Genomic DNA, 17,030 nt, shown 5'->3' with positions numbered 1-17,030 from the left:
GGGGGGGGGGGGGGGGGTGGTTCTTTCGTTCTGGCTCTATATCACTAGCTGGCGGGTCGCTGTGGAGGGTTTAGGAACCATTGTTTAGATAGATGTCCTCTTTCCTCAGGCGTGGAAAATATCTTCACGTCTCCTTGTTCGACGAAGAGTGGTTTCTGGCTCATCCTTCTGTGCAACTGGAAAATGAACACACAATTACACAGGCACACTTATAGACACTCAGACTGTCATACAGTCACATGCACACACGTACACAAACATACAGAGTCACACACACACACACACACACACACACACACACACACACTGTGCACAATGCACACTGTGCACTATGCACGCACACACACACACTGTGCACTATGCACACACAAACACACACACACTGTGCACTATGCACACACACACACACACTGTGCACTATGCACACACACACACACACACTGTGCACTATGCACACACACACACACACAGTGCACACACACACAGTGCACACACACACACTGTGCACACACACACACTGTGCACACACACACACACACACTGTGCACCATGCACACACACACACACACACACACACACACACACACACACAGTGCACACACACACACTGTGCACTATGCACACAAACACAGTGCACTATGCGCACACACTGTGCACAATGCACACTGTGCACTATGCACACACACACACTGTGCACTATGCGCACACACTGTGCACAATGCACACACACACACTGTGCACACACACACACACACACTGTGCACAATGCACACTATGCACTATGCACACACACACACTGTGCACTATGCACACACACACTGCACTATGCACACACACACACTGTGCACTATACATGCACACACACACACACACACACACACTGTGCACTATGCACACACACACACACTGTGCACTATGCACACACACACACTGTGCACAATGCACACACACACACTGTGCACTATGCACACACACACACTGTGCACAATGCACACACACACACACTGTGCATAATGCACACACACACACTGTGCACACACACACACACACTGTGCACAATGCACACTATGCACTATGCACACACACACACTGTGCACTATGCACACACACACTGCACTATGCACACACACACACTGTGCACTATGCATGCACACACACTGTGCACAATGCACACACACACACTGTGCACTATGCACACACACACACACACACACTGTGCACTATGCACACACACACACTGTGCACTATGCACACACACACACTGTGCACTATGCACACACACACACTGTGCACTATGCACACACACACACTGTGCACAATGCACACACACACACTGTGCACTATGCACACACTGTGCACTATGCACACACACACACTGTGCACTATGCACACACACACACTGTGCACTATGCACACACACACACTGTGCACTATGCACACACACACACACACTGTGCACTATGCACACACACACACTGTGCACTATGCACACACACACACTGTGCACTATGCACACACACACTGTGCACAATGCACACACACACTGTGCACAATGCACACACACACTGTGCACTATGCACACACACACTGTGCACTATGCACACACACACACACTGTGCACTATGCACACACACACACTGTGCACAATGCACACACACACACTGTGCACAATGCACACACACACACTGTGCACTATGCACACACACACACACTGTGCACTATGCACACACACACACTGTGCACTATGCACACACACACACTGTGCACAATGCACACACACACACTGTGCACAATGCACACACACACACTGTGCACTATGCACACACACACACTGTGCACAATGCACACACACACACTGTGCACTATGCACACACACACACACTGTGCACTATGCACACACACACACACTGTGCACTATGCACACACACACACACTGTGCACTATGCACACACACACACTGTGCACAATGCACACACACACACTGTGCACAATGCACACACACACACTGTGCACTATGCACACACACACACTGTGCACAATGCACACACACACACTGTGCACTATGCACACACACACACACTGTGCACTATGCACACACACACACTGTGCACAATGCACACACACACACTGTGCACAATGCACACACACACACTGTGCACTATGCACACACACACACTGTGCACTATGCACACACACACACTGTGCACAATGCACACACACACACACTGTGCACTATGCACACACACACACTGTGCACTATGCACACACACACACTGTGCACAATGCACACACACACACTGTGCACTATGCACACACACACACACTGTGCACAATGCACACACACACACTGTGCACTATGCACACACACACACTGTGCACTATGCACACACACACACACTGTGCACAATGCACACACACACACACTGTGCACAATGCACACACACACACTGTGCACTATGCACACACACACACTGTGCACAATGCACACACACACACTGTGCACAATGCACACACACACACTGTGCACTATGCACACACACACACTGTGCACAATGCACACACACACACTGTGCACTATGCACACACACACACTGTGCACTATGCACACACACACACTGTGCACTATGCACACACACACACTGTGCACTATGCACACACACACACACTGTGCACTATGCACACACACACACACTGTGCACAATGCACACACACACACTGTGCACTATGCACACACACACACACTGTGCACTATGCACACACACACACACTGTGCACAATGCACACACACACACTGTGCACTATGCACACACACACACTGTGCACAATGCACACACACACACACACTGTGCACAATGCACACACACACACTGTGCACAATGCACACACACACACACTGTGCACTATGCACACACACACACACTGTGCACTATGCACACACACACACACTGTGCACAATGCACACACACACACTGTGCACTATGCACACACACACACTGTGCACAATGCACACACACACACACTGTGCACAATGCACACACACACACTGTGCACAATGCACACACACACACTGTGCACAATGCACACACACACACACTGTGCACTATGCACACACACACACACTGTGCACAATGCACACACACACACACACACTCTGCACACACACACTGTGCAAACACTGTGCACTATGCACACAAACACAGTGCACTATGCGCACACACTGTGCACAATGCACACTGTGCACTATGCACGCACACACACACACTGTGCACTATGCACACACAAACACACACACACTGTGCACTATGCACACACACACTGTGCACTATGCACACACACACACACTGTGCACAATGCACACACACACACACTGTGCACTATGCACACACACACACTGTGCACTATGCACACACACACACACTGTGCACAATGCACACACACACACTGTGCACTATGCACACACACACACACTGTGCACAATGCACACACACACACTGTGCACAATGCACACACACACACTGTGCACAATGCACACACACACACTGTGCACTATGCACACACACACACTGTGCACACACACACACACACACTGTGCACAATGCACACACACACACTGTGCACAATGCACACACACACACTGTGCACTATGCACACACACACACACACACTGTGCACAATGCACACTGTGCACTATGCACGCACACACACACACTGTGCACTATGCACACACAAACACACACACACTGTGCACTATGCACACACACACACTAATACTATGCACACACAAGGGAGATAACTCCTGCAACTGGGTCTAGAAAATATTTTTACTAACTGAATTCCAATTTAGACCACACATAATCTACAATGTATAATCAGCCAAAGGGACCTACCAAAAGAGGTATTTTTAGACATGTGATCCCAATGAAAAGGTGAATTACATCGGAAGATAAATCATCTGCGAGCGTGACGTGAAGGACATATGGTCGTTATCGAGGTGGTACGTTCGACTGTATTCAATCAATCAACAACAATCACTGTGTACTATTGCCTACCTCTGTGACCATGTCTTTGACGTGCATATCGCCTGCATGCTGCTGGAACACTTCCACCAGCTTTGGGATGAACGTTCCCCGGTACGCAACAAAGTCTGATTGAGACAAGAACAAGTTTGACAGCTTAATTGAGTACCACCACAGACAGGTAATTCCTCCCATAGTGAAATGCCTGTGCATTGGTGGTGCATGCAGCCCCCCAAATTACCCTATTTTTCATTCAGCTTTACCCTTCTTTTTATTCTTTATTTCAATAACTTCAAGGGAGACAATCAACATTGTAATTGTTATCTCCACTGTATGTATGTAAATAATTGATAGAATTAATGAAAAATATATCCGGTAGGTAGCGTAAAATAAATGTCACCAAAGTGGCCCAGAGCAGCAACCTTAACCATGTCCGACTGGATTGTTTCATTTGTTTGTATGTTTCTCTCTCCTTTTTCTCTGCACACTAATTCTCTCCCCTGCATCTGTTTACCATTAATACCACAATAGTGGAACCCCCATTCAAAGACCGAACAAAATCTAGGAAATGCAGGTCTTTAAAAGCAGTGAGTCTTACAATAGATATAAATTTGCAGAGGCTATGAACAACCAATCAGAGGGAGTGTAATGCATAGCAATTTGGGTATGCGTGCACTCTTGATGTTGGTACATAATAATTTACTCTTGATGTGGGTATATTTTGTAAATTGAATCCAACATTCAAAGGCACTACCATTCATTACAGGTCGCAGGGGTCAAAGTTTAAGAAAATAGTTGCAGCGCCTTAAAATCCAGAAAGTGCGCTTCTTGTTGTGAAACTTCTTACCAGCTACAGTGGCATAGAGGAAGTACATGTCAGAAAAGTCTGACTGATTTCGCTGTTGGTGAGTCTCCAAGGCAACATCACAACGGGCCCTTGATGTAACAGGCAAGTGTCCCAAGCTGGTGTCTTCATTTGCTGCAAAAGAGGTCAGGATGAACAAGCAAGCAACCTCAGGAAAAAAATTGTACTTTTACTTTAATTATCACTACATCTTCCACTGTATTGACACTACGTCATGTAAACTCAATCTGTTTTCTGAACAAGGTAGGGGAATTAATGGGCTTTGCAGTCATATACTTGGTTTTACAATCAACAGCCCCATCAGACAGATCTTCCCTCAAACCTATCTGTATAGTTTTTTTTTATGACGGGTTACAGTATAGATGTATGATATCTTCTCACCGCCCCTGCAGGCCTGAAAAATGAAGAGCTTGGGTTTGCCCGACAGTGCCGCACACCCTGAGGTACAGAACAAAGTTCTCAGATCTGTGACACGAATGTATGTGTTTTCCACTGGTTTGCTGTTTCCGTCCAGTTGGCCGTCTTTTCCAAAAATGATGTCACCGTCTGAACCATGGCTGAGAATGATCACAACGCATGAATCCACCTTCCCCAGTCGCTTGTCTTGAGAGAACTTCAGAAGTTTTTGTTTCATTTGCTGCACAAATTAGTATGTACAGTTCAACTGCTTAGCTGACAAATGAGAACACATGAACAACAAAAAGAACAGCTATTTAAGCCACGATGAGACAATTGCAAGGACATTTTCACTTCTCACAAATTCAGCAAACTATACTGAGAGCAGGAGAAAGCCTAAAAGTTCTCCCAAACCACAATACATGTATATATGTTTTCCCTCATGCAGATTTCAAATACAAATAAAGTACATGTACTGATAAATACCCTTACCAGGGACCTATATATAGTAGCTAATAAAAACTATGATAATAATACATGTACATGTACTGATTAAAATGATAATAATAAGGGTATTCATATGAAGCACATCCTAACATAATTCTAATCGCCTTACAATAAATTAAGACATACAAAATTTACAAGAGATTCGAAGCTATGAAGTTCTCTTCATCTCTCAAAGAAAACAAGCGTATATCACAAGACAGATAACCAGACAGACAGACAGACAGACAGACAGGCAGGCAGGCACACACACACACACACACACACACACACACACACACAGTACACACACACACACACACACACACACACACACACACACACACACACACACACAGTACACGTGTGCAAGCACTCACAGACACACACGCGCAAGCACTCACAGACACACAAGACAACATTAATAGTCCTTACTTGTCCTGTTAAATTCTTTTTCACAGGGCAGACCTGAAAATGAAGTATGTTCTGCAGCAAGTGTTCCAACGCTCTGCAGTCATCTTGGGTTCCATCTCGGTTTTTTAACCACAAGAATTCCTCGTTGTCTATGATGAATGCTATACCCCTTGGATTTGAATCCATTTGGTATACCTGTTCAAAAAATATTTCATGTTGTGCATAAAAATTAATAATAAAACCACAAGTCTATTTAAAGTAAGTGAAATTATCCACATAAGTTCAAAAGATATACATGCGTTATATAAATCATATAAATTCCAGTGTTTAATAAACAAGTAAATTCAAAAACAAAATTAAAATAGGAAGGCATTAGGGTATATCCAATAAGTTCAATACAGAAATACAATTTGTGAGTAACAAACACTGACAAAATAACGTTAACAGGCAGGGCTCAGGGCATATATGTGTCATGAGAAATTCATGCATACTGTAAGTTAAAAACACAGACGGGCGCTGTGGCGTGGTGGTAAGACGTCGGCCTCTTAATCAGAAGGTCATGAGTTCGAATCCCGGCCGCGGCCGCCTGGTGGATTAAGTGTGGAGATTTTTCCGATCTCCCAGGTCAACTTATGTGCAGACCTGCTAGTGGCTTATCCTCCTTCGTGTGTACACGCAAGCACAATTAAGACCAAGTATGCACGGAAAAGATCCTGTAATCCATGTCAGAGTTCGGTGGGTTATAGAAACACGAAAATACCCAGCATGCTTCCTCCGAAAGCGGCGTATGGCTGCCTAAATGGCGGGGTAAAAACGGTCATACATGTAAAAATCCACTCGTGCAAAAACATGAGTGTACGTGGGAGTTTCAGCCCACGAACTCAGAAGAAGAAGAAGTTAAAAACAGAAACAGAGAAATAATTTGAAAAAAAATCAATTACTTATTTGCTATTCGTGATAGAGATCGAAACAGTGTCTGCCCTCCGAGCGGAAGAATGTGAACCTCCTGGTTAAGAGGTTCAACTCTACTGCAAGGTTCCAAGAACATTACAGTTGGGGGTGAAACATTAGAATCAAGCCTGACATCATTTAAAATATTTTTACTCTGCAGTGCATCGGAATTTGTAAAACAGCTTACCCTGTCAGGATATTTGTGTCGTTTCTTCTGATACTTTGTCATGGCTGGACGGGCAGTCGCTGGAAATTTCACAAATCAAACAAAATAACATAATGAATTTGTCATTTGATTGAACCTGAAAAAAAACATTGACCAAAAAAGGAACACTCACACACCCACACACCCACACCCACACACCCACACCCACACACCCACACACTCACACACCCACACACTAAAAATGTTTTGTATTTGTACACACAATGCACACATGCATGTACGCTATTCACGCACAAACAAACGCACACGCACACACACACACACACACACATTTTGTGTGTATGCAGACCTTTTTTCCTGCCGTTGAGGCAGCCATACGCTGTTTTTGTGGAGTGCATGCTGGATATTGTCGGGTTTCTTATTAATCCACCAAACTCTGACATAGATTACAGGGTCTTTTCTGTGCATACATGGTCTTGTGCTTGTGTGTACACACAAAGGGAGCTAAGGCAACACATAATTTGACCTGGGAAATCTGAAAAATCTCCACCCTTAACCCACCTGACATGGCCGAGATACAAACATGGCTGCCAACCCTACGACTATGAAATTCCTGTGGGGATCCGGGGGCCGCAGAAGGCCCGGCCGGGCGGGCGTGTCTGACTTGTCGACAAGGTCATAGTTCGTCTTATACTGCGGTAAAATCCTCACTTTAGCCTTTGTTTTTTAATTTTTTTATTGTTTTGGCGGCATCTTTTAGAAGGCCAAAACTGGAAAGCAGCACAACTTATTTTCCGTACATGCGCACATCGACTTGGCTGGTCTCGGTAAAACCAGAGCGTCTTTTCACCGGTTTCGTCTCCTAAAAAGAGGCTGCTTTCACAAACTATTTTAGAAAATGTCCTTTTTGGGAAAATGGAACAACATTTCGGGATTTCGTGACGGATTTCAAACATTGGGAGATTCCCAAAAAATTCGGGAGGGTTGGCTATGACGGCTTACTAGTGCCAAAACCTAGGGTAACCATTTTCACGTAAAAATGAGTAATTAACAGTGTTAATTACTAATTTTCATTTTTGCCTTGTTTTCGGTCACGTCCCAGTAGTCAGACTTTAAGAGTCCGCACTGAGAGGCTTCAACGTCCGGCAAACATCACTCTCACACTATTTCTGAAATATCTTTTAATAGAAGGCCTTATCGAGCAAGTTATCCGACGGGAAGATGCATGTCACAGTTTTCTGCAATAGCGCTTTCCTCAACGTTGTTTTGGGTATCTTGATAATAGAATAATCGACCCCGAAAACTTTCGAATCGAAGTTGTTCGTAGCAGACGGACTTTTGATCGGCTGTGGTCTCACACTTTCACAGATATCTTTCAATATAATTCCTTATTCGACAAGCTGTCGGGCAGACAGCCGTACCTCATGTTTGTTTCCACTACCACACTCATAAGTTTGCTTTGTAGTGTATTAGTGAAAAACAATCGATCCGAAAATGTTCAAACCGAGAGAGGAAAAATGGCGGCCAGCCGGACATGTGCTAAAGGTCCGACCACTAGCAGACTGATCTCTTCGGTCGAGACTCACACACTTTCACAAATATCTTTCGATAGAATTCGTTATTCAACAAGTTGTCGGACAGACAGTTGTATGTCACGGTTATCTACACATGCGCTCAGCTCTTATTGTTAATTTGCATCGGATTAAAGAACTATGGACCAGAAAAGTTTCGAATCGAAGGATGTTTCGCTCTGGCCGGTGTAACAGTCGCGCATGTGCATTGAGCCCCCACAGTCACCAGGCACATGAAAATAAGTAATTAAAGCGTGAAAATTACTAATTTTTAGTTTTGGCGCAAGTAAGCCGTCAGGAAGCGAGCAAAAACTGAAAATTAGGCATTAACACTTAAAAATTAGTAATTAACACTTAAAAATTAGTAATTTTCACGTCATAATTGTAATTTTCTTGTGAAAATTAGTCACTTTCACGGGTTAATTACTAATTTTTAATTTTGGCGCTAGTAAGCCGTCATAGTTGGCAGCTATGTATAAACCCTGAACTTTCCACACAGAAGGTCAACGTCTTAACCACTTGGCTATTGCACCCGTCAAACAATCATCTGCCAGCTTTACCCACCGTCTCCGCTGTTTGCTGGGGTTCGAACCTTGGGTCTGGCACCCCCATGGTGCAGGGAAATCGGTCGCTCGGCGTCCGTCTCCATTGGCTCATGTGACCTTGCACCGCCTGCTGGCTGGGACTCTGAGTCGACCGTCAGAAGCTGGTTACCTTCTGAGAGCCTGAACACGCAAAACATTACAATATTGACACTCACTTGAGGGAAAAAAAAGAAGAGAAACACAAACGTGCAAATGCATACAAACACACATGAACACACACAAACATACTCACACATCAACACCCAATATTTTACACATCCAATTATTAAGCAACAACAACAACATCATCTCGTCAGAATACAGCAAAGACGATCGACAAGAAGAAGAAGAGTCAGAATACAGTGGAACCAGCCCCTAAGTAAACAAACCAAATTTTACAACTTCCTCTTTCTACAGACAATTTTTACACCACGGACGTCTCTCACTATATAATTGACCCCTGTTAGACGACTCCCCCCCCCCCCCCCCCCCCCCCCACACACACACACGGCCTAAACTCTTGGGGTGGGGTAATTCGCAAATGCTTGCTGTGTGCACTGAAGACATGTAATATAACCAGGCATCTTGAAGCCAGTGTAACCCCAAACAAGAAACAGAAGCAGAAACACACACATGTACACAAAGTCACTCACACACAAACAAACAAGCTACACTAGTGGAACCCCGATTTTAAGACCCCCCAATTTAAGACTAAACCTTCTTTTTAAATAAGACCCTCCTTTCTCAGATGTTCTGTTCATAACCTCTGTAAATTTACCTCCATTTTAAGACTTACCTCAATCTAAGACCTCAATTTCTCAGAATTCTGAAAAGTTTGTTAAATGTGACCCTCCACCACGGAAGGAGTCGCATGTCACCTTTGCATGATTTTGATATTTGTACATTTTCCTAAAGAGTTTTTTTTTATGCTCTATGCAGTGGTGAAAACCGTTTTAGAAACGAGCGAAAACTGTTTGAGTTACAAGCCTGTGACTAAGGTGACCCTCACACTGTTACCAGACACTCCCAGGACTTATATTAAGCCTAGCGCAGAACCGCGCGAGGTGACATGCGACTCATTTCGTGGTGGAGGGTCACAAATGGGGCTTCACTGTCAGTGTAACAGTGGAATGAAAAATGAACAAAATTAAATAACAAGTCGCGTAAGGCAAAAATACAACATTTAGTCAAGTAGCTGTCGAACTCACAGAATGAAACTGAACGCAATGCCATTTTTCAGCAAGACCGTATACTCGTAGCATCGTCAGTCCACCGCTCATGGCAAAGGCAGTGAAATTGACAAGAAGAGCGGGGTAGTAGTTGCGCTAAGAAGGATAGCACGCTTTTCTGTACCTCTCTTTGTTTTAACTTTCTGAGCGTGTTTTTAATCCAAACATATCATATCTATATGTTTTTGGAATCAGGAACTGACAAGGAATAAGATGAAAGTGTTTTTAAATTGATTTCAAAAATTTAATTTTGATAATAATTTTTATATATTTAATTTTCAGAGCTTGTTTTTAATCCAAATATAACATATTTATATGTTTTTGGAATCAGAAAATGATGGAGAATAAGATGAACGTAAATTTGGATCGTTTTATAAATTTTTATTTTTTTGTTACAATTTTCAGATTTTTAATGACCAAAGTCATTAATTAATTTTTAAGTCACCAAGCTGAAATGCAATACCGAAGTCCGGGCTTCGTCGAAGATTACTTGACCAAAATTTCAACCAATTTGGTTGAAAAATGAGGGCGTGACAGTGCCGCCTCAACTTTCACGAAAAGCCGGATATGACGTCATCAAAGACATTTATCAAAAAAATGAAAAAAACGTTCGGGGATTTCATACCCAGGAACTCTCATGTCAAATTTCATAAAGATCGGTCCAGTAGTTTAGTCTGAATCGCTCTACACACACACACACACACAGACACACACACACACGCACATACACCACGACCCTCGTCTCGATTCCCCCCTCTACGTTAAAACATTTAGTCAAAACTTGACTAAATGTAAAAAGGTCGTAAAATAGGGTTTCATTGTAACAAACTAAAATCAATTTAAAAAAACAGACAAAAAAACTGTACCTGCATCCATGATGTGGGGTTGGCTGTATGGACAGGTGTTGGACCTCAGGTAAGGCTGTCCCAACAGGTATCTCAAATTCCATCTGCCGCTGAGTTGCCGGTGGCATTTGAACTTCCTGTACTGGTGTCGGCAACGGCAACACCGCCTGACCTCCATGTTGCGGATGTGATGACTGTAGATGTGGCTGTGCTGATGTGGGTTGGTGCTGCTGCTGTCGTTGGATTGTCGGCGTCTGCGGTGAAGAAAACAGTGGTCTATCCACTGTCTGGTTCTCTTGATAGTCTCGTCTTGCTCTCCTGACATCTGCGTTGCTGAGTGCTCCCCCTTTCTCCACGTACGTGCTGGAAAACGAAGCAAGCAGCAAGTATAAAAAGGGTTCAATATAAAAATACAGTTGAACCTGTCGATAATGACCACTCAAGGGGCTGACCAAAACTGGTCGTTGAAGACAGGTGGTTATGAGAAGGTGACCCTAAAAATTAAAAAAAAAATTAAAAAAGCACACAATATAAACACTTCCGTTCAAGACGTTTTTTTCTCTTTCAGTTTTTCTGTTCACACACCTGTAAAATAACCTCCCCCCAAAACAGTATCGTGCCGACATCTTACCTCAACACCACCTCAGCCATGTGTCCGAGGGCGGCCTGATCGTCGTAGAGGGACAGGACCAGTGTCCAGTAATCCCTGGCCGGTCGCTTCGGGATATCGTCCAGCAGCCTTCGCGCTCTTTTCTTGGGTGTGTCCAAAGTCTATAAGAAGATCCTTCAGTGAGTTCGTCAATCAATAGAAGATCCGAAAACAAATAGACTGCCAACGTTCCAAAATTCAGAATCAAAATGTAAGAACAGTATGTTAAAGGAAGGTCGTTTAATTATGACAAGAATCAAAAAACAAGTCGCGTAAGGCGAAATTACTACATTTAGTCAAGCTGTGGAACTCACAGAATGAAACTGAACGTAGTCCGCCGCTAGTGCAAAAGGCAGTGAAAGTGACGAGCCTGTTTGGCGCGGTAGCGATTGCGCTGTGCTTCATAGCACGCTTTACTGTACCTCTCTTCGTTTTAACTTTCTGAGCGTGTTTTTAATCCAAACATATCATATCTATATGTTTTTGGAATCAGGAACCGACAAGGAATAAGATGAAATAGTTTTTAAAACGATTTCGGAAATTTAATTTTGATCATAATTTTTATTTTTTTTATTTTCAGAGCTTGTTTTTAATCCAAATATAACATATGTATATGTTTTTGGAATCAGAAAATGACGAAGAATAAGATGAAATTGTTTTTGGATCATTTAATAAAAAAATAATTTTAATTACAAATTTCCGATTTTTAATGACCAAACTCACTCATTAGTTTTTAAGCCACCAAGCTGAAATGCAATACCAAACCCCGGGCTTCGTCGAAGATTGCTTTGCCAAAATTTCAATCAATTTGATTGAAAAATGAGGGTGTGACAGTGCCGCCTCAACTTTTACAAAAATCCGGATATGACGTCATCAAAGGTATTTATCGAAAAAATGAAAAAAACGTCCGGGGATATCATACCCAGGAACTCTCATGTCAAATTTCATAAAGATCGGCCCAGTAGTTTAGTCTGAATCGCTCTACACACACACACAGACACACACACACATACACTACGACCCTTGTCTCGATTCCCCCCTCTATGTTAAAACATTTAGTCAAAACTTGACTAAATGTAACGAGAAAGGTAAGTTGTTGGAATGCTTGTTATTGACAAAACAATACGTTACAGTCACAAATATATTGACCCAACGGTCTTTTAAGTGCACAGACAAAGAATAAGTAACAACAATTAAATACAAAATTAATTGTGACAAAACCGTGAGTAGCGATCAGTGACCGTAACGTGTTTTTTTGTCACAATTAAACGTTCCTAAAACATACCTGTCTTGTTTTTGGATCATTCATCAATCAATTGGTTATAATCCACAAGTCAGTTGATCAGTCAGTCAATCAACCAAATAATGTTTGAATCGGTTTATTGATCAGTCAGTGTGTCAGTTGATCAAAATCAAGTGACAGATGACTCAATAAATGCATTATCAATCAAGTGTGTGTATGCATGAGTGCATTTGTGTGTGGGGGGGTTTGTGCATGTGCATGTGTGTGTGCATGTATGTGTGCATGCAAGCACGCGTTAGCAATACAAATTACACATGCAGTGCGTCTCTGAGTGTGTATACCCTTGAATAAAACGTACGGTGTTGTTCATAATGTTGTCCGTGTCAGAAAAAACACCGCCTTCGACCAGGAGATCCATGATGCGGGCAACACTTCCAGCCAATGTGTCAATCAGTTTTGTTCGGTTCTTGATCACGGAAGCCTTCATGGCTTCGGTCCAACCATGGTCCAGCCTTCTTGCCCCGTCCATCTTAATGTCTCAGCTACGAGTCTGGCCTCTTCATCTGAAAGAAGAGAAATTCTTCTGCGTTCGTGAGATAGCTCAGTCGGTACAGCGGCGCTGGCTTTGAAACCAGTTGAAAAATATGCAATTCACATTGGTTTGACTACCTCAATCAGTGAATTTTTTTTTATTCGGAGTCAACTTTGTGCACACTTTCCTTGGTGTCCAAACAACCCCGTGTAAATGTACATGTCAAAGATCCCAAAGTCACAGCAAAAGTCTAATGACTCAGAAACATGAACACAAGAAAAAAAACAAGCAGGGAAAAAAACAACATTCGGGAGCTCGCCATACTGTATGGCAGATTGCTTTCCCCAGAGAGTGAGCTGCCCAACCTTCCATATAGATTATTATAGATAGCCTCACAGGACTATAATGATACCTAAACTTTAATTATCCTTATTTTACTCTAAAGCTCGCTACTAGTTAACTGCAGCCGAACCAAGCTGAACTAGGTTGACGAATGTTCGATGATGTCATTAAATCAGGGGATTCCCCTTTTTTTTGGTTGCAGCTGTAACCTTCGCAGTTCGCCGATACAATCCTGCAAACATTCGGCGCGTCATCGGTGAACTGACTTTTCATTGGTTGAATATTTTTTTATCTTCATCCTTGAAGAGTGACAATACTGACGGCTATAATGCTGTCAACTGATCACGAGTCTTCTCACGTGATATTTCTTGATCATATGACCGGTACGGTATCGCCGATACATTTCGCCGCTAGTTAGTACACCGAACCAGGCACGGTGTAACGTTCGCCGAACGTTCGCCGACCTAGTTCGGCTTGGTTCGGCTGTAGTTAGTAGCGGGCTTTAGAGTCACATTATGTTGAGACTTCTGCGTGGGACACTGCATTTTGTACTCTGCCTCATGGGCAATATGACTTCATGGTCCAGGGTATGCATGCAAGCTAGAGATTTTATTTTTTTCATTTTCATAACATTATTGTCCAATTACTGCGATAGACAGGTCACTTCCTCCAAGTGGAAAGCTAGCCGTATCAGAACAAAAAGATCTTCACATGTGTGATATTAGGGTACCCTTGTTACACCTCAAGCTCACTATAGTGGCGCATCACTATAAGGTTTAATCTGCCACTCGCACCACTCAAACATTTACCAGGGTACACGCAGCAATGAATATTAATAATAGCACGAAACCCTTTTATAGTTCTGATGGCCCCGAACAGTTGCTTTGATTTTTGTTAATATGACAAAAACTCATCCTGAACTCAGGTAAAATGAGTTACTTCCCTTCGGGTCTCATTTATGAGACATGAGCGATAGCGTGGACCGATGATTATCAGAATGGATAAAAACTGTCAATCGTTAGCCCCTCAGTCACACAAAACCAAAAGACGAACACACATAATTATGCTGTTATGAGTAGTACTTCAGCTAGCCTTGTACATATATATGTATTTCTCATAAACTGTAATCTGACTATCCCCCGGCCATCCCCTCCAAACTAGTTAACTACTGCTGGACCAGGCATTCCACTCGCCGAGTCTAATTTGTGATAAGAAATGGTATTACACGTCGAAGTTGTCTTGCAATTTGGGAGTAACTCATTTTCGACAGCAGAATGCCAAAGCTGATCATGGTAATAATGAACCTAAGCGTTTGTTCAACGTTACCTAGCTATACATACATACATGTATGAAATGTTTATCATTGTACCTCGATCGATCAGTGGTATGGATAGAATTAGAAAGATAAAAGAATGCTAAATCATGTATTGTCCATCGTATTTCAGAGAATATTTCTATTGGAGAATGGTTTACTTAGTCTAAAGCACAAAGACATCAAAATCGCCAAGAATGGAGTTACGCCAAAATTCCAGAACGACGACGATGTTTGCCGTTTGGATAAGGCAAACTAACTGTGAGACTTGTTGTTGCAAGTTCGTACAAACCATAAGTAATCCAATAAAGCTGGACCGTAGCGACAAACGGTTCAAGTCTTTCCTCGTGTTTCTGAAACCCGTCCCACACCATCTGTCTCGGTCTGCAAGTTATTTCATACAAGAAAACATCTTGTAACGAAAACTTTCGCGTTCACATTACTCCGCTGACGTGCTTCGCTTCCGGGGTATTCTCACGTTTTAATTATAGATCAAAGGGTAGATACTCTAGCCAAAAGGACGGGTGTTGCTTTGTCAATAGTTACTTCCCTTCACAGTAAACGGTTTCTCTCTCTCTCTCTCTCTCTCTCTCTCTCTCTCTCTCTCTCTCTCTCTCTCTCTCTCTCTCTCTCTCTCTCTCTCTCTCTCTAAATCATTTAAAGTTCTAATTGATTGAAGTATGAATAAAGCTTCGTCTTTTTACATTTAGTCAAGTTTTGACTAAATGTTTTAACTGACATAGAGGGGGAATCGAGATGAGGGTTGTGTCACGTTGTGCGTGTGTGTGTGCGTGTGTGTATGGGTGGGTGGTGTGTGTTTGTGTTTGTGTGTGTGTGTGTGTGTGTGTGTGTTTGTGTATGTATGTGTCCTAATATCGACTATTTGTGCTTTTTTTCTGTATTTAATTTTTGCTGAATGTCTATCAAAGCTATTTCACTCTTCTTCTTCTTCAGCGTTCCGAATTTTCTGGTTACGTGTGAGCTTGTTTGCCCATTTGGGTTCCCCACACTATACTCTGAGGGCATAGTCAGCTCACTCCGCTTTCGTTGAGTAGGCATGCTGGGTATTTTCGTGTTTCCATAACCCACCGAACGCCGACATGGATTACAGGATCTTTTCCGTGCGCACTTGGTCTTGTGCTTGCGTGTACACACGAAGGGGGTTAAGTCACTAGCAGGTCTGCACATAAGTTGACCTGGGAGATCGGAAAAATCTCCACTCTTACCCCACCAGGCGGCAGCGACTGGGATTCGAACTCACGACCTCCCGGCGACTGATTAGGAGGCCGACTCCTCACCACCACGCCACTGCGCCCGTCTATTTCACTCTAATTAGGCCTAACGGTTAACCCAAGAGAGAAGGAATACCAAACACAAAATGAAACTTCTTCGCAAGAAAACAAGCTAGTTACCAGCATGAAACAAAAAGTGG

At 43.1% G+C, this 17,030-nt stretch overlaps 1 protein-coding gene across 1 annotated transcript; it reads right to left on the bottom strand.

The window, feature by feature from the left end:
• Positions 1-154: 154 nt before the first annotated feature.
• Positions 155-16,077, bottom strand: LOC138978874 (caspase-12-like; the record flags this gene model as incomplete). Its single annotated transcript, XM_070351681.1, is given in 11 exon segments — positions 155-176; positions 4,050-4,144; positions 4,864-4,995; positions 5,263-5,518; positions 6,196-6,369; positions 7,313-7,371; positions 9,427-9,587; positions 11,542-11,883; positions 12,152-12,291; positions 13,771-13,975; positions 15,891-16,077. Coding segments are annotated over 10 exon segments (1,552 nt in total), but the record flags the coding sequence as incomplete, so codon positions are not given.
• Positions 16,078-17,030: the final 953 nt, after the last annotated feature.

The sequence above is a fragment of the Littorina saxatilis genome, linkage group LG10 (genome assembly GCF_037325665.1).
Source record: "Littorina saxatilis isolate snail1 linkage group LG10, US_GU_Lsax_2.0, whole genome shotgun sequence".
NCBI lineage: Eukaryota > Metazoa > Mollusca > Gastropoda > Littorinimorpha > Littorinidae > Littorina > Littorina saxatilis.
Note: the sequence above shows the minus strand (reverse complement) of the source record. Positions and strands in the feature narration are given on the sequence as shown.